Source organism: Notamacropus eugenii, chromosome 1 (genome assembly GCF_028372415.1).
Source record: "Notamacropus eugenii isolate mMacEug1 chromosome 1, mMacEug1.pri_v2, whole genome shotgun sequence".
NCBI lineage: Eukaryota > Metazoa > Chordata > Mammalia > Diprotodontia > Macropodidae > Notamacropus > Notamacropus eugenii.
In genome coordinates this window covers 319,016,407-319,042,281 of record NC_092872.1, presented here as the reverse complement: position 1 = coordinate 319,042,281, position 25,875 = coordinate 319,016,407, and the positions used below count along the sequence as shown (strand labels likewise).

At 36.6% G+C, this 25,875-nt stretch overlaps 1 protein-coding gene across 1 annotated transcript in view; it reads left to right on the top strand.

The window, feature by feature from the left end:
* Positions 1 to 23,711, top strand: part of EAPP (E2F associated phosphoprotein) — a 29,726-nt gene extending 6,015 nt beyond the window's left edge. The window contains exons 3-6 of the mRNA XM_072629640.1: positions 1,710 to 1,802; positions 3,547 to 3,667; positions 7,993 to 8,103; positions 23,194 to 23,711. Coding sequence (XP_072485741.1) covers positions 1,710 to 1,802; positions 3,547 to 3,667; positions 7,993 to 8,103; positions 23,194 to 23,464 — 596 coding nt within the window. The 3' untranslated portion in view covers positions 23,465 to 23,711. The remainder of the gene's footprint in view (positions 1 to 1,709; positions 1,803 to 3,546; positions 3,668 to 7,992; positions 8,104 to 23,193) is intronic.
* Positions 23,712 to 25,875: the final 2,164 nt, after the last annotated feature.

Genomic DNA, 25,875 nt, shown 5'->3' with positions numbered 1-25,875 from the left:
CACGAATATAGTTAACAGTACTTATAACTTGTTGCAAAGTGTCACTTAAAATAGTAGCTTTAACACAGAGATTTTGCTGATTCAAGATACAGTGAAAAGAAATGAGAGCATCTGGATCTGTTATTACTTTTTTTTTTTGTCTGTGCAAAAACCTTTCATGTTTTCCTTCAGGGAAGATGCATTCTCTGTACATACACTCATTAAATTTATCATCTTCAGTCCAACTTTATGACATTTATCTTGAAAGGTATTGAAGATATCTATTCCCTGTGTTCTGTTCCCCAAGCATGCCCAAAGTGAGTGACTCTTTCACAAAGAAAATCTGTTATGACCCAAATGACATATAAAATCTGTGCAGAGTCAGTAGTATCAGTTGATTCTTCCAAAGTGATTGAATAATATATATTTTCCTTTTGAAGTATTGCATGAAATTGTTCTATTAAGTTGAAGGCTAATTCATGCTGCTAATCAGTTATAGTTCTTGAAAGAGGCAGTTATTTTTGTACTTTGAAATATTATTGTGGTTTATGCATCTTACAACTTTGATAATTTCATTCTTTCACAATTTTTACACTACTAGATGGCTTCCCTTTTTTTCCTGAGTACATAAGCCATTTTATAAGTTGCTTCAGTGGCATTATTTCCATGTCTTTTGTTCTTTGAAAGAATTGTCTGCTTTTACTTTTCATCTTTTGACTTCTGCAGTGCAACATTTTGCGCCTCTCCCTCAGATTTAAAATATTTGTGGTCCTTTTGAATATTATAATGCTGATGAACTCTGAATTTCATTAATGTTAGTATTCCATTACCACTAAGCAATCAAATCATCTTATCTTGAGCAGAAACAAGATAATATTGCAATTCCCAGTCCTCATTAAAAAAGTCTATTTTCTTACTTCAGTGTTCTCTTGATTTCACATGATGGAATGTTAAGCAGACAGAATTAAAAAATACTGTCTAGCTGTGTAACTATTCACAAATTTCACTTTAAATAGAAACACAGTGCACTATTGTCAAAAGTTAATAACAGCTGTATTTGACCCCCATAAATTCTTGCCAACCAGTTTTGGGCGATAGTGGCTCCAGTTAGGCATAGCAACTGCCAATTTAACCCTTATGGCTTAATAATGTTCTAATTGTGCCAGTTAATCTGGGAGGATTATTTTATTGAAACTTATTTTATTCTTCTGTATTATTTAAATATATTTATAAACATTTAAATATGTTCATTTTAAAAACAAAAATATAAAAGATGAACAAAAATGTATTAATAGAAATAAAAGGATTTATTCTGTAAAATTTTGATTCAGTCAAAAGGCTACACTTAAGGACCTAGAAGGCTACATGTGGCCTTAAGGCTGCACATTCCCTACCCTGGTATAGTCCTTGAAAAATAAGGACTTTTTTCTTTTTTGAGTTAGTAACAGTAAATAACCCTGTGAATTCTGATAGTTACTCTATAACACTCACCCAAATTGGGCTAAGGATGTATCATTTTATTAGTAAATCCTTGGATAAAATGTGGTTGTACCCTAGATAATTGGGTATTATTTTTATTCTAGAAGGAGTTTGGTAGGATCCCTTCTTTTTCTTTTTTTTACAGTTTATGTGATTGAATTATTCTTTGAAAGTTGGATAAATCCATCTGTAGCAATGTATATGTGTGTTTATTTGTTTTTCATCTTCTGGTTTTTCATTTTTAAAAACAGATTCTTCCTTAGGAACTACAAATACTTCAATGGTTCTGTCAAAGTATTATAATGACATATATTTTGATTCTGATTCTGAGGATGAAGACACAGGTAAGGACTGTATAATACTATTACAGCAAGGTTTTGTTGTTGTTGTTTTTTTTTGAGAAACAGAAAAGGTTAGCCAGTTAGTATCATCTTGATATAACTGATTTTAAATAACTGCAAGACATTTGCATTTAGGACAGCTAGGTGAAACAGTGGATAGAGTGCCTGACCTGGAGGCAGGAAGACTCATTTTCCTGTGTTCCAATTAGGCCTCAGAGACTTACTATGTGACTCTGGTTTAGTCACTTTACCATATATGCCTTAGTTTCTGCATCTGTAAAATGAGCTAAAGAAGAAAATGACAAACCATTTCAGTATCATGATTGCCAAGAAAACCCCAAATGGGAACATGACTGAAAGTGATTGAACAAAAGACATTTGCAAAGGTAAAGGGGATAAAAGTATTTATGTTGTTTCAGTCTTATAGTTTCATCATTTCTACTTGGTCAGTTTATAGTCATCATCTTTTCCTACCAGCTTCCCTTCTTTTAACTAGAGTTTTATGGAAGACATTCAGTGATAAGCATGATGACATGCTTTAATCTTAGTTCTTTTTTTAAAATATTTTTTTCCTCAGTTACGTGTAAAAATAATTTTTAACATTTTTTTTGTTCCAAATTCCATTTACCCCTCCTTTCCCTTCCCCCTCCCTGATACAGTGAGCAATGTGATATAGGTTATAAATATGCAATCATGTAAAATGTAGTTCCATATCTAATCTCAGTTCTTAAAGAAATATAGGTAATTACATTAGAATAAATATCTGAAGGATTCCTGATAAAAAATAAAAATTTACTGTTTTTCTTGTGTTTACTATCTTAGCTATATTTAGATGCATTGAATATGAAGAAAAATAATTGAATTAATTCCTGTTATAGTACTTACAGATCAAACCAAAAGTTTTCAGTTGTGTATTCTAAAATTATTTTCATTATAAATTTATCTGTCAACAAAAGTAACAAAATAAACATGTAAAATAAAGAGGTAACATCATGAGCTAAAGTAGAAATAAATATATTTACAAACAACAGACAAGCAAAGAGAAAACTTTTCTTCTCTGTCTGCTTTATGGCCTACCAGAAGTTCCATATTTGGCCCTATTTTGTTCCTTTCTTTCACTCTGTAGTGCCTCATATTCTGTTTTTCCTTGTATATTTCATATTTATCATTTTTATGACACTGTAATTTCTATTTCACTATATGACAATTTAGCCTTTCAGTTCTTGGGCAGAAAGGTTATTTGCAATATTTTGTTCTTACAAATAAAGCAGTGGTGAATATTTTTATACTGACAGGTCCATTGCAATTTTTAAAATGATATTTCTGGTACCTAACAGTGAAATTACTGAATGAGATTTTATTTCATGTTTCAAAGCACTTACACATGAGGATTTAAGGACCTTTCGGCCCAGAGAAATGAAGTAATTTGTCCAGGATATCATATTGAGCAAGTAACAGCATTTAAAACACTTTTTTTTTTTTTATGAGAGTTTTGTGTTGGGGCATGTGGATTTATCCCCTGTACTGTATAATTTTAAATGTCTTTATTAGTTGGATAAGAACTTGGGGCTGAACCAGGATGGGAGGGAAGTGCTATTGTCTTTCTCCTTTTTTTCATTTTTAAGGGAAATACATGAGCAGGAAAAAATAACAAAAAGAAAATATTTCGCATAGAAAATTCTTTATTCTGTGTTAAAAGGACATGACTATTTGAAATATTATTAAGGCACTTTCTTTGTACTTTCAGTAACATCACAAGTAAACAAGAAGAAAAAACAGCAGTGTCTAATTCCAACAAACGATGAGTTATTATACGATCCTGAAAAAGACAATAGAGATCAGGCCTGGATGGATGCACAAAGAAGAGGGTAAGAATTTTAAACCAAAAAAGAAATTATGCTAGAACACTGAGGGAGAAATTCAAAATAATTATCTCAGCTAAGTCCCTTAAGATGATTGAAAAGTGAAAATACATTTTTGTGCCGTTTGAGAGAAATTTATTTTTAAAATAAATTGTTGAAATTATTGAAATTGCTTAATGTAGTCCAACATATGATTCATAATAGGTTATTGTATTTTTTCCCTAGATTTTTAAAAAATAATATTTTAAAGTTTTCTCATAATCTCATATATATAACATATACAACCTTAAATTAATCTAGAATCAGTCATTTACATAAGGCAAATTGATGTTTTTTAGCTTTTGATCTCCCAGTGTCTTTATGCTTCCTTTTGGATGCCCAAAGTTTCCCACTGTGGCCTCTGATACATTTGACTCCTCTCCCTTTCCTCTTCATTCTTATAGTTCAGGCCAGTTCTTTTTGCCTCAGGTATAGTCATCTAACCTTTTCCTTTGGTCTGCCATTCACACTGTTGTCAGGATAGTCTTTTTCTTGTTATCATGTTATTACTCTATTCAATACTCTTTAGTGGCTCCCTTCTGCCTACCAAATAGAGACCACACTCTCTCTTATCCCGGCATTCAAGTTTTTCCTCATCTTCTGGCAAGAAAACATTATTCCTGGCTTTCCACACCACACAGGGCTCTTCCCTCGCTTTTATTGAACACAGTAGAGGGTGAAGAGCAGAGAGCTCCTTGCAAATCCTAGGCCAGCCATTTCTTCATGTCCTACCTGGCTACACATCTAGACTTCATCATGCCCCCACGTTAGGTATGTTTTCCCCCCTTTACCACTCCATTCTTCAACTTCTTTTTTATATGTTCTCTTCCCTCTTTAGATTGTGAGCTTCTTGAGGACAGGGACTTTCTTTTACCTGTTTCGTTATTACCAGCCCTTTGCATAGTTCCTGGGCACACAGTAAGCACTTAATAAATGTTTATCAACTGACAATGAGGGACTGACTTTCACAGTTTGGCCTCAATGTGCCTTTCCAGCCTTGGCCCACACTACTTATTTTCATATGCAGTCTTTCTTATACTTTCCTGTGTTCATATCTTCTTTTGTAACTGGCTCCTTTCTATCTTTCCAGTCTTCTTACATCTTACTTCTTTCCATCTACTCTTCAATCCAGTGACTCTGCCCTTCTTGCTGTTCCTTTCGTACTTCATCTCCCTACTCTTAAGCATTTTCAGTGACTATCCCTTCATGCCTGGAATTCTCTTCCTCCTCTTTGCCTTCTAGCTTTCATGACTTCTTTCAAGTCTCATCTAAAGTCCTGTGTTATATATGAAGCCTTTTCTAATCCTCCTTATTCTTAGTGCTTTCCCTCTGAAACTAATTCTGATTTATCCTCGTATGTATCTTTTTTGTATAAAGTTGTTTACATGTTTTCTCCTTCATTAGACTGATTTCTTGAGAACAGTATCTTTTATTTTGGGGAGTGTCCTTTCTTTGAATCTTCAGTACTTAGTACAGTGCCTGGCACATGATAGGAACTTAATGAATTGTGATTAACTTGACTTGAAATATTCTTCCCAGCCAAATTCCCTTCCCAGCCATTTCTGCCTAGTGACATCTTGTCTTTAAATGCTGAGTTCAAATGCCACCTCCTTCATGAAATTTCTGCTTTTTTATTGTCAGTATGAAGTGAACTTTTTTGTACTTAATTTTTTTGTGCTTTATCATATTTTAATTTGTGCTACAGTTATTTGTGCAACTCCCCTACTTTATTTTAAATTCCTTAAAGGGCAGGAACTAGTCTTAGTTGTATTATAGGGTGACTTGAATTCACCTAAGTCTGCCCTCCTCCAGGATAATTCCATACTCTAAAACAATTCCTTCTATTTCCACAATCAAAACTAGCCCTTAGTAGGGCTAGTATTACTTGGTGTGGGGACTAAATAACCAACCTGAGGGCACCAAGCAAGTTCCAGTTAGGGATCCCAGATTGCAGATGATTCCCAAAGTGCTCCTAGAAAAAGGAAGAATTTGTTTTGAAATCAGCAACTGTAGGTAAGTGAAGTTTAGTGATATTACTGCAGTTTAAGTCAGTTGTTTAGGTAAATTAAAGCACAGTAAAACTTGTGTTGAAATCAGTTGCTTAGTGAAAATAAGTTTAAATTGTGTAAATAAGGCTTTAGCAAGAATTATTGGAGATAGGATTAAACAAGAATGTAAAAATAAATAAAAATAGATATAGAAATAAATTAAGTGGATGTACACCCAATAGAGGGTGCTCAGACAGGAAAAGATCAAATTAAAATGAGCATTTGGCTTATTAAAAAAGTGTAAAATCCTGAAATTTTAAGAGAAAAAAATAATACTTGCAAATTTTTTTAAAAAAACAAAATGAATTGACTTAATTTTGAGTGATTTGAAAGGAAATAGAGAGAAAGTTACACCTTGAGCCCTTCAGAAAAGTACAATCTCTATCAGATAGTTTTCCAGGAGTGCAATTTCTGTTACATTCCTGTGCCATAGTTGGGCTTATTCCTTGGGCATTGCCAAAAAAGCTGGGTGAATGCCTTTCCTGCATAAAAGAAGTTAACTTTGAGAAGAAATCTCTTTCCCAGTCATCCTGCTTGCTAAAATATATGACATCCTAAAATGAGGAACTTCTTGTGGTGAGTGAGTTGTTTTTGAGTCTGTTTGCCTATCACTTATAAAAATTATGTGACTATAATTAATTCTAGCCACCCAAAAGCCCTTAGAGAAATTGGCATTAACTGTGCATTTGTAACCACTGAAGAACCAAAAAGGGGTTTAGTACAGGAATTAAGTTAGTAGAAGAAAGAATGAGTAGTGTTGTATAAGGAAATAAGAAAAGTTAAGAAGGAACAGATGAGTAAAGAAAGTTGGACTCTGTTTGCACTTTCAGCATAAAGGCAGGGCTTGAAAATAAAGGGTTTTGGAGTTTCGAAAGGGAAATTTCAAAGAGGGTCTTAATCCCACAGAAATAAAAAAAAAGATTTCGGAATTTTTTTTTCAAGCAACGTCCCTTTAATAGTTGCTGCATGTCTTGTTTTCCCAATCAGTATAAGTCTGCAAAATAATTTTCATAAAAATGCATGTTAATTAATTGATTGATGGAGAAAGGACTGTCTCTTTGATATGGTTTAAGTAGTCACGCTAAAGAACTAGTGATTAAGAAAATTTAAAGGAATTGGTATGACAAAGAAACAAAGAAGCAGTAATGGGAATTTGGAATTGCCACCATGAATATAAGCCAACTAAAAGTAGTGGGACCTTGTGCAAAATGAAATTTAGTTATTTCTGCTAGTCATGATAAATAAAAATGAAAATGTTGTAAAGATAGTAAATTAGAGAATCTAATCAGATTTTGTACATACAAAGGGGAATAATAAACATTTACACCTATCTCCCAGGGTTGTTGGAAGAAACACTTAGTTGTGAAATGCTTAACACAGTGCCTGGCTTCTGTAAAGGATGAAGACTGTGGTGTTCAGACCTTGTAGGAATACAGTTGAACAAAATGCTATCCCATTTTTAGGTACTTTTTCTAATTGGCACAGAATGTTAACAAATTGAGAAATTATGGAAAAAGCAATTTAAAGTTTTACTAAAAACATGCATAAACAACTTTCGAGACAGAAAAAACCTGGCATGTGGTAGGTACTGCATCAATTACTATGATTAGCATGAAAATGCCACAGATGATAAGATAATTGATATTCTATGAATTGAGGATATTTAAATAAACTTATCACCTCACTGGTGATGTTTTAAGTACAAGAAGGCTAGAAGAAGTTATTATTAAAGCAGTTTTCTTCCTCTTTTCAATATGAATACTGTTAGATTATGAATGTATCTGTTATATGATTATTGGAGTATATTTTATTTTTTAAAATCTAGAAAATAATAATAATAGTAAATGACTTACTGTTGGAAGAAAAACACGGTAAAATGCTCTTAGAGGATCTTTGCTTCTTGGGATGAGCCCCACTGACAGGGTGTTTTTAAACTTGACAGCATTTGAGGAACTAGGGCTTCTTCCTGCCAAAGTGGAAAAAAGGAGACTTTTTGAATAATAAGTGGGTGTAATTTGAGATCATTTGGAAACTCACATAATTGTATCTTCAGAGGTTAGCCTTGATAAGAGATGAGGTAGCTTCATCATGTGAAACAGAGGTAAAGGAGGAGGAGGTGGCAGAAGGTACTTTATAGCCTCCGTGGGTGAAGCATTGTATTCTATATGTTTTCATGTGATATAAATACGGTTTAACTATACATCTTAATGTTACAATCTTTTTCCCCCACTTTTTCTGTAATAGATACCATTGTTTTGGAATGCAACTCTCTCACAAACAACAGGCTATTCCAAATAGTGATGCTGTCTTGAATTGCCCTGCTTGCATGACTACACTGTGCCTTGATTGCCAGAGGTAATGAATAAAGGGGAAACTGTTGGTGGGTTTTATTTTTAAGCAGAAATAAACTTTATATTTGGGGTCAGGGAGGTAGCACAGTAAATTGAGTGTTGAGCCTAGAATCAGGAACACCTGAGTTCAAATTCTGCCTCAGACACTAGCTGTATGACTCTGGTCAAATCACCTAACCCTCTTTGCCTCAGTTTCTTTATCTGTAAAATGAACTAGAGAAGGGAATGGAAAACCACTCCAGTGTCTTTACCAAGAAAACCCCAGATGGTGTCATAGTCAGACATGATTGAACAATAAAAGAGCTTTATATTTATGTAATTTAAATTTCATTTTCCATAAATTCTTTGAGGACAGAGACATTTTGTGTAAGCTCATAAAATTTTTTTAAAATGTTATTAATATTTTTTCTCTATGACCTATGTTTCTAAGTGTATCTTTTCTCCCCTATCCCTCCTCCCACCAGTTCCTTATAAAAAAAGTAAATACAAGTGACAGAAAAAACCAGTTCAATAAAACTAACCATCATATCAAAAAATTCTTAAGCTGTGCAGTGTTTCCCACTCATAGGGACCCCACTTTTGCAAAAGAAGCCAGGGGAGATTCCTTCGTAATATTTGGGGAGGTCAAGCTTTGTCATTATAATTTTGCAGCATTCACTTTCAGTTGTTTTATCTTTTTTATTTATATTATATCACTGTATATGTTGTTTCCCTGATTTTGCTTACTTTGCTTTGCATCGGTTCACATAAATCTCTCCATGCTTCTCTGAATTGATCATATTGTTTCTTACATCAATATTCTATTACATTCCAATTCCATTACCTTCATGTAGCACAGCTTGTTTATTCTTTTCCCATTTGTGATAGCAGTATCTTAACCCCTCTCTATTTCAAATTAGACTAGTTTTTCCTTAAAAGGTATTGAGACATTTTTCAAGACTTGATTGGCTCAGAATATTGATGTCACTTCCTCATGTCCTGAGTACAAAGCATCCAGGAGGACTTCAGGCACAGAGAGAGACTTAGAGGGTTGACCAGTGGATCAAGAGAGATGCAAACAAGGAAGCTTTGAACAGCTGAATCAATTCTTCCACATCCATCCTTATTTGAATATCTTTCCTTGCTGTGGCTAAGTAAATCTCCCTTGTTAACCATTAAATGAACCACTCCAAGTTACTCATGTTGTTTCACCACTGAATCTAAGATATGAGGGGGCTGACCTGAGACAGGCCCAACACATGACAGTTGGAATAGTCTTGTAGCATTGAAACATAAATTGAGCTCTTGGAGTGGGTAGTGAGCCCTACGGAGGAGGGCATTTATGCTTCTCTGGTGGTACTTTTGTTAAAGCCAAAAGGCTTCTTAATATGAGGCATTCCCACTCCTGGGAAACTAGAGATTAAACTGTCTGGGGCCATTCAGTAAGAAGAGAACTATATGAGTATGCTCTGTATCCTTAAGAACTGTACCTTGGAGATAAATGCTGTAAACTGTTTTAGGCTTTCTAGCTTTGTGAGTCTTGAAGTTGCAGACAATTCTCCCTTTGTGAGGATTAGTGATTATGACAGAAGTGTCATCATTTTTTCAGTAAGCCTAATCATCCTAGTGCTGCTAATTATGGTGTTTTTATACTTATGTATACTTTTTATACTGAGAGACCTACTGGGAACTGCAAAGATTTGGTATCACCTCCCACATGGACATGATTATTTAGCCCCTGGACTCCATCCTTTCTGGTACTCTCCTAAATTCAGTCACTCCTTCAAGGAAACATTACATTTTTGAGTGTATGTTTTTGTTTGAGTTTTTGTCTTCTTTAGTGTTGCCTGTATCAGGTTTCTCAAAAATAGGTCAGGATAGACTATTAATACCCCTCAGGTCATTTTAAGTGTCATTTAAGTCATAAAAATCATTTAAGATGGGCTTCTACAATGGAAGTGTCAAGCAGGAGGCTTCAGACACTATAATTTGGAAATGGTTTACAAAATAAATAAGAACACAGTAGAACAAAGATAATGTTAATATGTGGTTTTATAAGTCAAATATGCAGCCAGCAGGGATCTTTAGGAATTACAGTTTAGTAATTACAGTAATCCTGCAGGGATTACAATTTAGTCATCCTTTTTCTATTTGAATTCGACACCACTTTTCTAGAAGATCTAACAGATCTTACCATCAAGAATGTGGTAGGAGCTATATTTTAACAAATCTCCATCTAGGTTAGGCTAATTTTTCCTTAATCAGTATTAAGACATTTCTTGAGACTTGGTTGGCTATTGGGACTAAGGATTTAGTCTCATCCTCTGAGTTCAAAGCAACCAAGAAGACTGGGAGTAGTATTGCAGGGAGAATCTTGGAGATTTGACTGGCTAAATCAACTCTAGATATCTTCAGTGACTTTTTGTTGAATATCCTTTGCTGTGGTTAAGTAAATCTGCTATTGAATGACTTAAGAGTCTCATTTTGTTTCAGTATCAAATCTAAATTGAGTCAGGCTAAGGTCAGAACACCACTTATTGGGCATCTACTTTGTTTTCAGTTCTTTGATGCTATAAATGATGCTTCTTTAAATATTGTGGTGTTTATGGGGCCTTTGTTTTTGTCATTGACTTCCTTGTCTAGCAGTGGAATCTCTGGGTCAAAGAGATTTTGCATAGTATAATTCAAAATTGCTTTCCAAAATGGATAGACAAATACAAATCTGTACCAACAATGCATTAGTATCCTTGTCTTTCTACAGCCCCACTAACCTTGACTGTTCCCTTTTTTTGTCATTTTTGCCAATTTTCTGAGTACAAGGGGAAGTCTCAGGGTTGTTTCATTTTATGTTTCTCTTATAGCTAGTGATTTGGAGCATTTCATATGACTTTTTGATAATTTGTAGTTCTTTAGAGAATTGTTCACCTTGGACTGCTCTGTTTCAGAATAACTTAGTCTTACATATTTGTTAGTTGCATATATTATCAAAAATATCTCTGATATAAGTACTTTTCTCATTTGACTTGCTTTTCTTATTCTAGTTGTGTTAATTTTGTTCATACAAAAGCTTTTCAGGTTTTTTGTAATCAAAATTAACTTTTATATTTGTAATTACCTCTTTCCCTTATTCATTACAAAAGTTTTTGTTAATGATAGTTAATAATTGGTAAAATTTGGGATTTTATTTTGGTAAATAATTATGCTCACAATTACTTAAGCAGTTGGTGTTTTTAAGTTTCATTAATGAGTTGGGAAAATATGAGTTTGTGTGATAGAGGGATTGTAGTACTAAAATGTTCATTTAATCTACTGATGTTTCGTGGAGTGAGAGGATACCATTCTGTTATTACAAAACCATTCCTCCCTTTTTATTGACTCATGAACCTTTAGAGTTGAAATGTACCTTGGACATCTCCAGGTCAACCCTTATTACAATATCCAAGGAGTCCTCCAACTTGAAAAACTTGATTTACTATCTGCAGAGACAGTTCATTCCATTTCTTTGTAGCTTGAATTTTAGGAAATTTTTCCTAATTTTAAGTCAAAAACTGTTTTTAAGTAACTTACTCTTTTGGCTAGCCCTAGTACTATGGTCTGCTATGAGGCAAAACAAGCCTAATTTCCAGTCCACCTGACAGACTTTTTGAGATTTGGGGTTAGTTGTGAAGTATCTTTCTAGATCAAGGATAACTTTTTTTTAAATAAATTTTTATTCATGTTTTTTGTTTTTTATATCATGATAGTTTCTCTCAGTATCTCTCCTCCATCTCATATAACAAGTACTATTTTGTGTGGTAAAACCTATAGACCTCTTTCAGAATGATGTTTTCAAGTATATAAAATCAGCTCTGCACTTCTCCAACATTTTATTTTGTGAATTGTTGAGAGCTTCTGTTGTAGCTCTGTGTGATATCTGGATAAGAGTTGTCCCAGAAAGGTTTTTCGCTCCTCCTACTTCTTTTGAGACTAAAGCCCTTTTAATCAGATCAACAAATGACAATTTGAGTCTTTTTTTAATTGTGTTTTTTCAGTGAACAAAAATCTATTTTCACTCCTAACTCCTCCTCCAACCCCAATTGAAAAAGAAAAAGAAAAACATCATAACAAATATACATAGTCATGTAAAACATATTTCCACATTATTCATGCCCAAAAGACAATACATTTCTCCCACCCTGTTACTGTTTCTGGACAAAACACATCATAACTGTATTTTACGTCATGGGTTGTAAGTTAAACCCTACTCTCTAACATTTACCTTTTACAAAAAAAATTAACTCTTTTCAATTTTTAAAAACATCTATTTTCTTTTCCTCTCACCTCCTTGCATTGGGGGAAAACAGGAAAATCCCTTTTAACAAATATGCATAATCAAACAAAACAAGTTCCCACATTGATTGCATCTGGAAAATATGTTTAACTTTGCACTCTGAGTCCATCACCTCCCTTGGGGACTGACACAGGCTTTTTAGTCAGCTGTTGAGGTCTTCGCCTAGAATTGGCAGTAGTGCTGCAAAAAAAATCACTCACAAATCTAGAGCAGAAAGGACTTCAAAAGCCATTATCTAACCCCCTCTTTTTCTTATAAAGGAAGAAATTGAATGACTTGCCCAAAGTCATCGAGGTATTCTGTATTAGAGAAGGGATTTGAACTCCAGTCCTCTTTTTCCATTGTACCATGATGTTTCCCTTCAGAATCCTATGTAGACCTCCAGTAATAGATAACAGACCTCAGCTATGCCAGTTTTTTTTGCCTTAAAATTCTGAACTTAAAACATCAAAAGAGGGCATTTGCATGTACTGCTTGCTTTTTTTAAAAAAGTATTTGATAAATTCTACTTTTTAACTTTCAAAACTGTCCTGGTTGTCTGTGCTTCCTCCTAAACTTCCCATCTGTTCTTTTTTCTACATTTGGAAAATGTTTTAGTGACTCTTTTTTGGGGGGTGAGAGGGATGTTACTTACTTTGCTAACCCCTAGTCTGTCTCCCTTACCTCTCCAATTAAAACAGAAAAAAAAAAATCTTGTAAGAAATAGCAAGCAAAGCATCTACACAGTGGCCTCCTCCAAAAATGTGTATCTCTCTGTCAGAAAATGGGTAATATATTTATCATAGATTGGTCATTGCTTTGATCAGAATTTTTAAATCTTTTTTCATCCTTTTAACATTTATATTTTAATATTAATGCCACATAAATATGTACATGTTTTATAATGTAAATCTTTTATTGGTACAGTAGGGTATGTAGATATATCTATATTATTATTTTTAAAAATTTTCTCTTCCTCTGCCCCCTCCCTAAGATGGCATGCAATCCGATACAGACTCTACATAAACAGAATTTTTAAATCTTTAAAAGATGCTTTTCTTTAAGTGTTGTTGATATTACAGAAACTATTTTACTGATTTGTTCACTCTGCATTACTCAGGATTTTCTGAAGTCACATCCTTGTTATTTTTGCAGCATAATAATATTCCATTACATTCATATAAAACAATTTGTTCACTCATCCTTTAATTGATCAGCATCCCCATATATTCCTCTCCTCCTCTCTAAATGGAAGGGGAAAAAGTGACAAGGGAAATTGAGAGAGAGGGTAAAAGAAAGGAAAGGAGAAGGGATATGATAAGAGAGAGGAGGGATTTCTCTGTTAAATTGAATTAATTTCCATACTGAACTCTGTGTTCTTAACCCTTATCTATTTATTTCAGATAAGAGCAAGATTCATCCCATACCCCTTCCTGTACGTTTGTGTGTGCTCAAACCTCAGTTATGAGAAGTAGCAAGTTCCATTCCTTTCTTCCTTATTTCCATACCAATGTGTTACTTTTGCCCTCCATTATCTTTCATTTTTAATAAAATCCTCAGAAAAAGAACTCAGTGTTTTTCTTAACCTTCACTAGCCTTTGAAGATATTAATGTTTCAAAGGAACACTTGTGTCTTTTTAGTCTATTAGAATGTCAGCACTTCATCATCATATAAGTCCTTATTGCTCAAATAAGTTTACCTTACTAGGTTTCTCTTGACTCTTGTTTTTACATTTCAGAATTCGTACTAAGCTTTGGTTTTTTCATCAGAAATAGTTAAAAGGACTCTACCAAAGGACCATTTTTTCCCCTGTAGAATTATACTCACTTTTTCAGAGTAAGTAATTATTTTTGTTGTAAGCTCAGATCTTTGGCGTTTTTGAATATTGCAGTATAGGCTGTCTTATTATTTATACTTTTCTTGAAGGCTTTGGATATAGGAGCTTTGACTTTCTTGTCTTCTTTTGAGTGTGTTTTGATCTTTTGTCACCATAGTAACTTTCAGTCATTAGAATTTTTTTCCCATTGTTTGTTCATTTTCCCAGCTTATTAGTTGATTTTTAACTCTTTGTTCAGGTAGAGCTCTGCTTCCAGGGTGGAGGGCACACTGTCCTAAGCTTTAGGGGGTTTGTGCAGCTATTTTCAGAGATACTTCTAAGTTCCTGTAAGTTTTCAGTTCTTCGAAGGTGGTATGTTCAAAGGAAAAGTGTTTACTACTGTACTGGCCTATGCTCTGGTCTGTTAGGCACTCTTTTCTGCCCTGGAACTGTGAGGAGGGTCCCCCTTCCACTGCTGCCACAAGCTCTGCTGTGCTAGTGCTCTTCTTCACTTTGGTACTGCCACCAGGGACTGCAACCTGGATCCAAGTATGGGCAAATCAACAGAGTCCAGCCTCAGTGCTAGCAAAAAGACTCCTGTAATCTTTTGACCAGTTGTTTGATCTCCTTACCATCTGTTAACTGAGACCTGTGGAAGCAGCTGCTGCCACTACCACAGCTGATTCAATCACTCACAAGGCTTGGTGGGGCCAGGCCATGTTGGTGGAGCTTGTGTTGGACTGCACTCCATGCTCATTCAGGTGTAATAGACCTTTCCTGCTGACCTTCAAAATTGTCTTGGGCTGGAAATTTGTTTCACTTCATCTTTTTGTGGGTTCTGCTGCTCTAGAATTTGTTTAGAGTCATATTTTGAAGGTATTTGAGAGAGAGATCAGGTGGGTCCCTGCCTTTATTCTGCCATCTTGACTCTGCCTCTCTCTTATTATTTATAGTAGAAGCTGCCAAGTTTTGCATGATTGCAACTGTGGCTCCTTGGTACCTGAAGCTCTTCCTTCTGGTTACGTGTAGCATCCTTTCTTTGACATGGAAACTTTGGATCTTGATCACAACATTTCTGAGACTTCTCCCCTTGGGGTTTCATATAGGGAAAGATAGGTTCTTTCTATATTTCTTTTGCCTGCTAGCTCCAAAAGATTGGAGCGATTTTCACTAATAATTTATTAAGATACAGTGGTGAGGCTTTTAAAAAATTTTTAATTTTTTTCAATCAGCAAAAATCTTCCCCCAGCCCCTACTTGTAGCCCCATTGAATGAGAGAGAAAAAAAACCCTCTGCAACAAACATATACAATCAAGCAAAACAAGTTTCTATATTGGTCATGTAAAAAAAAATTATGTTTTATTATGCACTCTGAGTCCAACACCTCTCTGTCACGAAATTGATAGCATGTTTCATCATTTGGAATCGTAGACTGCTCAAGAGTTTTTTTTCCCAGAGTTGTTTGCCTTTACCATATTGATGTCATCGTATAAATTGCTCTCTTGGTTCTCTGCATTTTATATATGTTAACCAAGATCTTCTCAGGCTTCTTGGAAACCACCCCCCCTTCATTTCTTATGGTGCAATGGTATTCCATCATATTTATATATCATAACTTGTTCAGACATTCCTCAATTAATGGATATCCCCTTTGATTCCTGTTCTTTACTGCCTCAAAAAGTTAGAAATATTTTTGCACATCCTTAGAGTTTATTTTGCTTAGAAATAATCCCTTCCTTAATCTACTCTCCCTCTAATTCCTTCTTCTCTTTCCTGTTTCTCTATTGAGTGAAATCTGTTTCCACACTAGCTGTGTGTGTTTGTGTGTGAAGTAATCTTCCCTAATCTTCTTTTCCTTGCCTCCCCCTATGAATTCTTCCCTTTTCTTTCCATTTTAAAATTTTATTTATTTTAATTTTCAACATTCACTTCCACAAGATTTTGAGTTCCAAATTTTTCTCCCCACCTCTCCCTTCCACCTACCCCAAGAGATTGTGCCTTCTGATTACCCCTTCCCCCAATCTGCCCTCCCTTCCATCATAGTTCTCCCTTCTGTCCTCCCTTTCCCCTCTGTTTTCTTATAGGTCAAGATAGATTTCTATATCCCTTTGCCTGTATATCTTATTTCCCACTTGCATGTAAAAACAATTTTTAACATTCATTTTTAAAACTTTTGAGATCCAAATTCTCTCTCTTTCTCTCTCCCCATCCATTCCCACTGGAAGGCAAACAATTCAATATAGGTTATACATGTGTAGTCATGCAAAACACTTCCATAACAGTCATGATGTGAAAGACTAAAATTCCCTCCATCCCATCCTGTTCTCTCTTTTGACACCGTCCCTCCTCAAAGTATTTATTTCTAATTACCCCTCCTCGCATTTGCTCTCCCTTCTGTCATTCCCCCATCCCCATTTATCTTCTTCCCCCCTACTTTCCTGTAGTGTAAGATAGATTTTCATACCAAATTGAGTATACATATTATTCCCTCCTTAAGCCATATTCGATGAGAGTAAGGTTCTGTCTTTCCCTCTTACCTGCCTCCTCTTGCCCTTCATTTAAAAAGCTTTTTCTTGCCTCTTTCATGTGAGAGATAATTTACCCCATTCTATTTCTCCCTTTCTCTTTCTCCGAATATATTTCTCTCCCCTTAATTTTATTTTTTAGATATCATCCCTTCATATTCAACTCACCCTGTGCCCTCTGTCTATATGTATATAATCCCTCCAACTACCCTACTACTAAGAAAAATTTCAAGAGTTACAAATATTATCTTTCCATGTAGAAATGTAAACAGTTCAACTTTAGTTTTTGTTCTACTTCTCTTGATTTTCAAAATCCTTTTTGAGCTTTTCCATGGCCTGAGACCAATTCATATTTTTCTTGAAGTCTTTGGATGTTGGAGCTTTGACTTTGTTGTGTTCTTCTGTTTGCATGCTTTGGTCTTCCTTGTCACCAGAGTAAGATTCTATGGTCTGATTCTTTTTCTGGTTTTTGCTCATTTACCCATCCATTTACTTGACTTTTTAGCTCTTTGTCAAGGTAGTTCTCTCCTTCCAGTGGGGGTAGAGGAGTGTGTACTGTCAGCTGCTCGATCCCCCTCCCCCTAGTCTGTGGACCTAGAACTCCAGAAGCAGCCTCTGCCACTACCCCTGTTGCTGCTGCTGTGGCTGCTGCAGGTTCCTCCACTTCCTCTGCTGCCCTTGGTTTGGGGCCAGATCACTCTACTCTCTCACACAAGGCTGACAGATTTTTACCACTGACTTTCCAATTTATCCTCAGTATTGTGAAGGTTGTGAAGTTTGGAAACCACCACAGATACCAGAGATTCAGTCCCCCTAAGGCCTGCTCATCCCTTATTTGCTGGCGTGGCCCATGCTGGACTGCCCTCTGCTCCCAGCACAGCACAATACATACTTCCCATTGACCTTCCAGGCTGTCTTGGGCTGGAAGTTTGCTTTACTCCATCATTCTGTGGGTTCTGCAGCTCCAGAATTTGTTCAGTCATTTTTTACAGGTATTTGGCCGGACTTGAGGGGAGAACTCTAGCAAGGCTCTGCTTCTACTCCACCATCTTGGCTCTCCATTTTTCTTTTTTCTCTTAAGGTCATCAATACATATCAGAGTCATTTCCTGACCTTCTAACTGGACTTCCTCTTTGACCCCTGATGATGATAGGGTTCAGAAGGGATAAATATGTTATTTCTTCATTTTTGAATGTAAGTAAGTAGTTCTTGTTTAGTCCTTTATGATTATTCATTCATATTTACCTTTTTCATGTTTCTTCATGTTTGAACTTTAAAGTATCTTCTCAGCTCTGATCTTTTCATTAGGAATGTGTAGAAGCCCTCTGTTTCATTAAAGGTCCATTCCCCCCATTCCCTCCTTATGATTATATTCAGTTTTGCTGAGTAGGTTAGTCTTGGCTTCCCTTCTAATGCTGTTATGTTTGGTTCAGCCAGGGACTAGATTGGGAAGGGAGAGCGTGTCTTCATGCAGATGTTAGATTCCCTGAATAGTCTCCCCTTATATGTTATTAATAGTCCCATTGTGGTTTTTCTACATCTTCTCTAGCTTCCATTTGGACATCATCTGGGGTGATGGTAGTACATGTGATGGCTACCCTATGTTTCTGAGTGTCTAACACTAAATCAATAGTGACTTGATTATCTGTCTGGTCATGGTATGGGAGCCCATAGTCAATCTATGTAAGCTATACATCTGCATGGGGTACGATGATCTTTTCTTTTAATGAACTGTCAAATGTCCATTAGCTCATCTCCATCCAACTCCAAAACAGGCTTCTCCACTTTGATCCATTTGCCTTCACTAGTGGCACTGTGGCTGCCCTCCTTGCTCTGCTCATGGCTTCCTAGGCCAAAGCCTTATAGGTTTCTGCTGAGGACTGCGATGAAAGTTCTGCCAGAGTTGTGCATGGCCTCTAGGTAATTGACTATCTCTAGTAGACAGAGCAATAAGAAGTCTGTTTCATTTTGTCTCATGGAGTCATTGCTAATCTTTGATCCATTCAAATTTTCAGGAAGTTTGTTATTTGGACATATTTTTGGTACCTCTTGTGCCACACTACTGATTTCCTTTGCAGTGGTTTCATCCATAGCTCTCATTGATTTTCTTTTTGTTTTTCCTCCAGTGTTCTCATTTCATTTATAAAAACATTTTAAATCTTTTTAAAAAAAAATCCTTGTTTCATCTCTTAGAATTAGAATTGAATCTGTGCCCAAGCTGTTTTCCTTTGAGGCTTTACTTATAGAAGTTTTGGAGTCATTCTCTCCATCTGATTTGTAGTGTCAAGTAACCTTATTGTCATAATAACTTTTTTGTTTGCTTATTCTTCCAACTTACTTCTTGAATTTGGACTTGATGTCAGAGCTAGAGTCTGCATACTTCTGGAAGGAATGTCTGGGCTGATCCTTTTACTTCTTTCTTAAACCGTTGAATGTTGTGTTATTCTGGGATCTCAGGGACAACCCAGGCTGGAGACTTTCAGGGTTTCATAGCTTCCAGAGTTTTCTGATGTAGAAACCCACTGTTGCTATTCCTGAGAAGGAGCTGTCAAATGACCACTAAGTACTGTAGTAGTAGCAGTGTGAAGGGACCTGTCAATTCTAGATTAAAGAGAGGAGTCTTTAGCATCTACCTTTGTTCGATTGTTCACTCATACTAGTACTCATCTGCTGTGATCTAGATCTGTCATTCCACTCACCCATCACTCCACCCTACCCCCTCCCCCCCGAGACATTTTGCTTTCCATACACTATGCCAAGACCAAGTATTTCCAGAGGCATGAATGCTGCTTTCAGTGTTCCACTATGCTGGGGTGGGAACACTGCTACAGTTATCACTGGTGGAGCCTGAGTTCTTTCCCTTTACATCCCATGCTGGAACCCTCTTATTCTCTCCCTGTAATGCCAGTGTAATTCTCACAGCAGCCGCTATGGATATGCTTGCGTATTTCCAGGGTAAATTCACAGAATATAAACTCTGTTCCTCAAAATGAAACCAAGATCCAGAAAACCAAATCCATCATAGTAACAAGGAAATCTATGCACATTAATAATGCAGGGAGCACAGCCATCCCAAAGCCTTCCCACCATCAGGTCTCCCCACAAACAATCTCCCTTAGGCAAAATTACTCTGTCTTACTCATGCTAGCTGCTCTGTTCTACCTGTTTTCCTCTGCCTACTCTCTCCCTCAGCTCCACCTCACACTCTCTTCCGATGTACCCTTATTGCTTCACCCATTCAGTAAGATTCTCTCACCATTGGCTCTGTGTGACTCGGGCTGTGGGTCTGGGCCAAAGTTCGAAGCAGGTCACATGGGTCTGTTGAGGTACAGGGAAGATCTTCAGATTCCCTTACCATTACATTTGGCCACAAGATCTTTCATGTCCATTTATAAGTCAATGGGAGTTTAGGGGTAACTGATATTAACAAAACTTCACAATATAACAGGAATAACCCAAAATAAATACATAAAACAGTATCTTAGGGTGGGGGCTTGAATACAAGTATCCCATCATTCCCCCCTCAAACAAATGGTACTCAAAATCCCTTGGAGTAAGAGGGCAAAGTTTTCTTCTGTAACTACTTCCTGCTTAGGTTGAACATAGAACTATCCCCGTCTGGAGAAGTCCCATCTGAGGGATCAATTATTTAGCGAGTATCCAGAGCTTGTTCAAGGCTAGGTAGTGCATTACAGTCTTAGACAGAGGGTGACATCCAGCTTAAGCAGTCAGTCATCTGCAAGTGTAGGACACTAAGCCTGCAGGAGACAAATCTAGCAAACAGGTTAAAAAAACAAAGACCAAAAGGAATAAGGAGACAATAACCAGCAGCAGGTTAAAAATCAACTGTTACTGTAATTTTCATTATCCCTTTCTTTACTTTTTCATGGAGTCTCTAAGTGAATAGCAGGTTCTGTCTCCACTAGGCCACATAGAATCAGTGGGATACTGCTTACTTTATCTCTCCACTGCCAAAGCTAACAGATTATTTCTAGTGTTAGAATCTGCTTGAATATGGTAATCCCTAAAAGCTTGTTGTACGAAAGGATTCTAATACCTATGAATTTCAAACAATCTTTGTTACCTATCCACACTCCTCTGGCTCCTTCATCACTAATTCTCATCATCCAAAATACTAATGATTCTTTCATTTTTTGGATGAATCAACTTACAATATCAGACCTCGTCCTAAGTAAAATCCTCAGTTACTTCCTTAAACACTGTGTGGGCTCCCCCCATCCCCCACGATTCTCCTGCTTCCTTTGTAGTATTCTGCATGCACCCAATTCCTAGAAGCCTCCTCATCTAAATTTGTTTCACTTTCCTCCCAAGCATCTTGCTCTCAGGTCTGTGGGCCCCAATCAGGCCCAGCAGATGCAAGGGTTGTATTCACTTTCCTGTTGTTAACTTTCCTCTAATTTTTTTTCTGAGTCACTCTCACAACTATCTTTTTGGCTACCAACTGATATTTTTTAGCTTGCCCTTCTAAAGCTCAGATACTGTAGCATAGGAAGCTTCTCATGCAAATCAGCTAACTCCTTTTTCAGCTGAACCTTTTCCTCTAGCAATGTATCTCTACATTTACATGTAATATGATAGCTTGTTACTCATCTTCTTCTCCATATCCCTGCCATTTCTTTCCCTGATTCTATTGGTATTCCTTGCAAACATCTTTCTAAATCTCTGGGTTCTCTTTTCTGAAGCCTCGGTTCCCAGTTTTAACAAAGTCCTATGCTTTTAGCCCACTCTCTTGCCAGGAAGAAATAAGGTAAATCCTCCCATTCTGGGATACCCATTTCCTTCCCTAGAGCCTTTCTGTCTTCAAGTAGAGGTTTTATATTTTGTGATCCCATCCTCATTGTCATTTGTAATGCCAGTGCGATACCCACAGCTGCTATGGATATGCATGTGTATTTTAAGAGTAAATTCACAAAATACAAATTCTCTTCCTCAAAGATGAAACCAGGATATTCATTCAGATGCCAGAAAGTCAAATCGATAGTCAAATCCATCATAGTAACAAGGAAATCTAGTACACGTTATCAATGCAGGGAGCACAGCCATCCTCAAGCCTTCCCTCCATCAGGCCTCCCCACAAACAAGCTCCCTTGGGCAAACTCACTTTAGCTGCTTTGCTCTGCCTGCTCTCTTCCTCAGCTCCACCTCACTCTTCTTGCTGTATCCTTCCTGCTCCACCCATTCAGCAAGCTCCACCCACCATCAGCTCCATGTGACTCAGGCTGTGCGCTGGACCAAAACTCAAAGCAGATCACATGGGCCTACTGAGGGGCAGGGAAAATCTTCAAATTCCCTTACCATTACAACCCCACAGGCAATTACCAGGGCTGCTAGCGTCACAAGTAAGGATGTTATTGTCTCTGATATACCATGTTGATGAGGTCAGGAGTGGTCCCAGAGCTTGAATTTCTCCTGCAGTCCTTGTTCATAGAGTCTGACTTTGGCAGTCCCTTCTCCTCCCAGTCAGCCACGCTAACGGATCTAAGAGCTACTGATGTGTGAAACTGACAAGGTTTCCACCATTTGCTAAGAATGTACATCTCAGGGCTGTCGGTATGTCAGGAAAAAAAGAAAAAGCAAAAGAGTTGACTGGGACATGTGGTCTACTTCTTTTTCAAAAGCAGTTCTTATTTCTGCCAAGGTGAAGGAGAGCCCCAGTTGTCTAAGCTTGTAAGAGGCCCCTAACTCATCTCACAGGGAGTTGTGGGGAGAAACAGTCAGAGATTGATCAGTAGGGAGAGAGAAGTGGAAGAGTGGGGACAACAGGGAGAGATGGACTAATGAAGTGGGGAGAGAGAGACAGAAAAACACAGGGAGACACTGAGCAACAGACTGATTTGAAGGGAGGTAGAGACTGAAAGGTAAGGGGAGCATCAGAGTGATTGAACAGAAGAGAGTCTGACTGGAAGTGATGGGGAGAGAGATGGAATGACAAGGGGAGAGGAAGAGATAGACAGGCACACTAACTGGAAGGTTGTGGGGGAAGGAGGTAGACTTATTGGAAGGGCACTGAAAAGGCCAAGGATTTTAATGGGTTTGAAATAGAATATATTATCAAATTTCATCCTCATAACAATCCTTTCAATTAGGTGGATACTATTTTTAATCTCCCATTTTACAGATTTTGAAATTGAGGCTCAGGTTATGTGCTTTGCTCAGGCTTAAACAGCTAATAAATATTTAAGAAAGGATTTGGATCCAAACCCAGCACTAGATCTATCATGTCACATTCTATACCCATCTGTAAAGGGTGGTATTAATAATTGTATTATTTCCCTGAGAGAGTTGTCCTAAAACTCAAATGACATAATGTTTGTAAGATACTTTGCAAAGTGCATCATAAATATCAATAGGAGTTTTAGTGAGAAGTTACCAGTCTCACTCAGATTCCACCTTTTTTGGATAAACATATTTGTAATTTTAATTTGTTTTCCTCTTTCTCTTAGGCATGAATACTACAAAACTCAATACAGAGCAATGTTTGTGATGAATTGCTCTGTCAACAAAGAGGAGGTTCTAAGATATAAAGGCTCAGTGAATCAGAAGAAAAGGCGGGGCCATAAGAAGATGAAGTCTGATAATGAAGATTCCATAGTTCAAGCAGAGAATGAAGAAGTATATCACCCAGTAAAATGTACTGAGTGTTCAACTGAAGTAGCAGTTTTTGATAAAGATGAAATCTACCATTTCTTCAACGTTTTAGCAAGTCATACATAAAAGCACAGTAGACAATTTGCACACCTGTTACTATATAAAATGTAAATACGGAGTATATAGTACTCTTGCTAGGCTGTACATTTAACAAAATCTAAAATTATCATCTGAGGAAACATTTTTAATCTGGATAAGAAGTGGTTACTAACTCTCAGACCAGTGTTTTCAGCTAATTTGGAAGTCACAGTGTTTTAGCAAGTAGCTTTATGTTTATTGGAGCTCTCTGGAATAAACATTTTCCTGAATTACATCGGTTCTTTTCCTCTGAAATTATTTCCCATGCCCTTTATGTTACTACAAGCTGTTGTTTTCTTTAGTTGTAGGTTTTGCTGATGTGTCACTTCATAGACTCTCTTGTAACCTGTGCTTTCTTAAAAAATTCTTTGCACCTTGCAGATAATCACAGGGTATCTCGGCAATAACCTTCAATTGGAATTACATTTTTAGATTTGTAGTAATAGGTTTTTTAGTTCAGACATAGGAAAAATTAAATTAGCTTTTTAGAATTTCCTTATTGGACATCAAAATAGTTTTTACAAAGTACGCATTTTGAAAATACTTCATGTACTTTCATTCTACAAGATGACTATAACAAGAACAACAAAAGATCAAAAATAATATCTATATTGGGATATGGGAGTGTTGCATGGGAAAGGGAGTATAGGTATGCAGGGGGTGAAAGGTGTTGGCCATGTGGGCATTGCAGAGAAAAAGCTGCCTAATACAGTTCACAAGCTGGTCTATTTACCTGCCTGAGGTCTCGAGTATATGAGGCTGCAGAGACCATTAGGCCTCCCGGACTTTCTCATCACTTAGACTTCTGACTCACCCTCAGCTGGCTGAGAATTCATGTAAAGACCAGCTTCAGCAGAGACAGGCACCCTGTGTGATACATTAAACTAGGATACTTAAAGAGAGGAAAAAGTTTGATTCTTACTGTGACAGAAATAAGCCTTTCAAGTTTGGACTGAGTAAGCAGGCATAATTAGGGCTTAAAAAAAAATTTCTATTGGAGTCTCCTATTTATTACATTATAATAATTATCCCAACTATCTGTTCCCCTACCCCTTCCAGAGAGTCATCCCATATAACAGTATTTTTTAAATAGAAAAAAAATCAGCACAACTGATACATACATTGGGAAAATGTCCAAAAACATGTAGAATATGTAGCACCTGTTGATTTCCACCTCCATGAATGAGTAGATTAGGGGCTGCTTCTAATATTTTTCAATAGAGTCGTGCTTGATCTTTATGATTTTGTTACATTCACTGGTAATTTTTTGGTGTGAGGATGTTCTTTCCACTTATATTATTGTAGTTGTCCTTTCTTGGTTCTGGTTACTAAACTTTATGTAGATAAAGATTTATGTAGATCTTTCCATGCTTCTCTATTAATCACATACCTGATTTCTTATAGCACAACAATACTTTATTACATTTATCTACCACAGTTTGGTTAGATATTCACCAAATAATAGGTATCTACCATGCTTACAATTCTTAGTTATCACAAAAAGTACTGCTTCAAATTTTGGAGTATATGGGGATTTTCTTCTTAGCAATGACTTCCTTGGTCTGTAATCCAATAATGGAGTCTTTGGTTCAAAGAGTATAGCTCCTTTAGTCATTTTAATCATTCCAATTTGATTTTCAAAATGGTTACCATTTCTCAGCTCCCGTATTTCACAAAATATCTCAAAAGTTGACAAAATAATCTATCCTTTATGAGATAAATTTACTAAAGTGGGAAAAAAAGTTTGCAAGAGAAATTTTAGTAAATAGAAGTGGGAGTAAAATGGATGGAAATTCAAAGAAAATTGAAGTCTATTTGCACTGACAGTATGAATACAGGGGTTTGAAAACCAAGGGTTTGAAGCTTTGAAAAGAACTTTGTGGCAGGGGGGAGAGGGGGTTATTCTATTGACATGGATCACAGAAACTTTTGGGAGAAATATCTTGTAGTAATTTCAGACAGACAATATTCCATCAATTTATAGCATCTACAAAATGGAACCACAGAAATACATTTGCAGGGGGGTGGAGCCAAGATGGCGGAGTAGAAAGATGAACCAGTTGTAGTTCCACGCCCCCCATAGCCCATAAAATACCTGTAAAAATGACTCTAAACAAATTCTAGAGTAGCAGAAGCAACAAAACAACGGAGTGAAAGAGATTTCCAGCCCAGGGCAGCCTGGAAGACCAACAGAAAAGATCTATCACACCAGTCTCAGAGTGCAGTGCAGCCCATGAGCATAGCCCAGCCTTGGCCATGAGGCACTACACAGACAGGACCAGAGCAGGCTTCAGGGTGCAGAATCAGGTAGCAGCTGCGGTTGCCAGACATCTCAACTCACAAATGCCAAAGGCAGCTTCAGAAGTCAGGGAGAAAGATCTTTCACCTGAGTGAGAAGG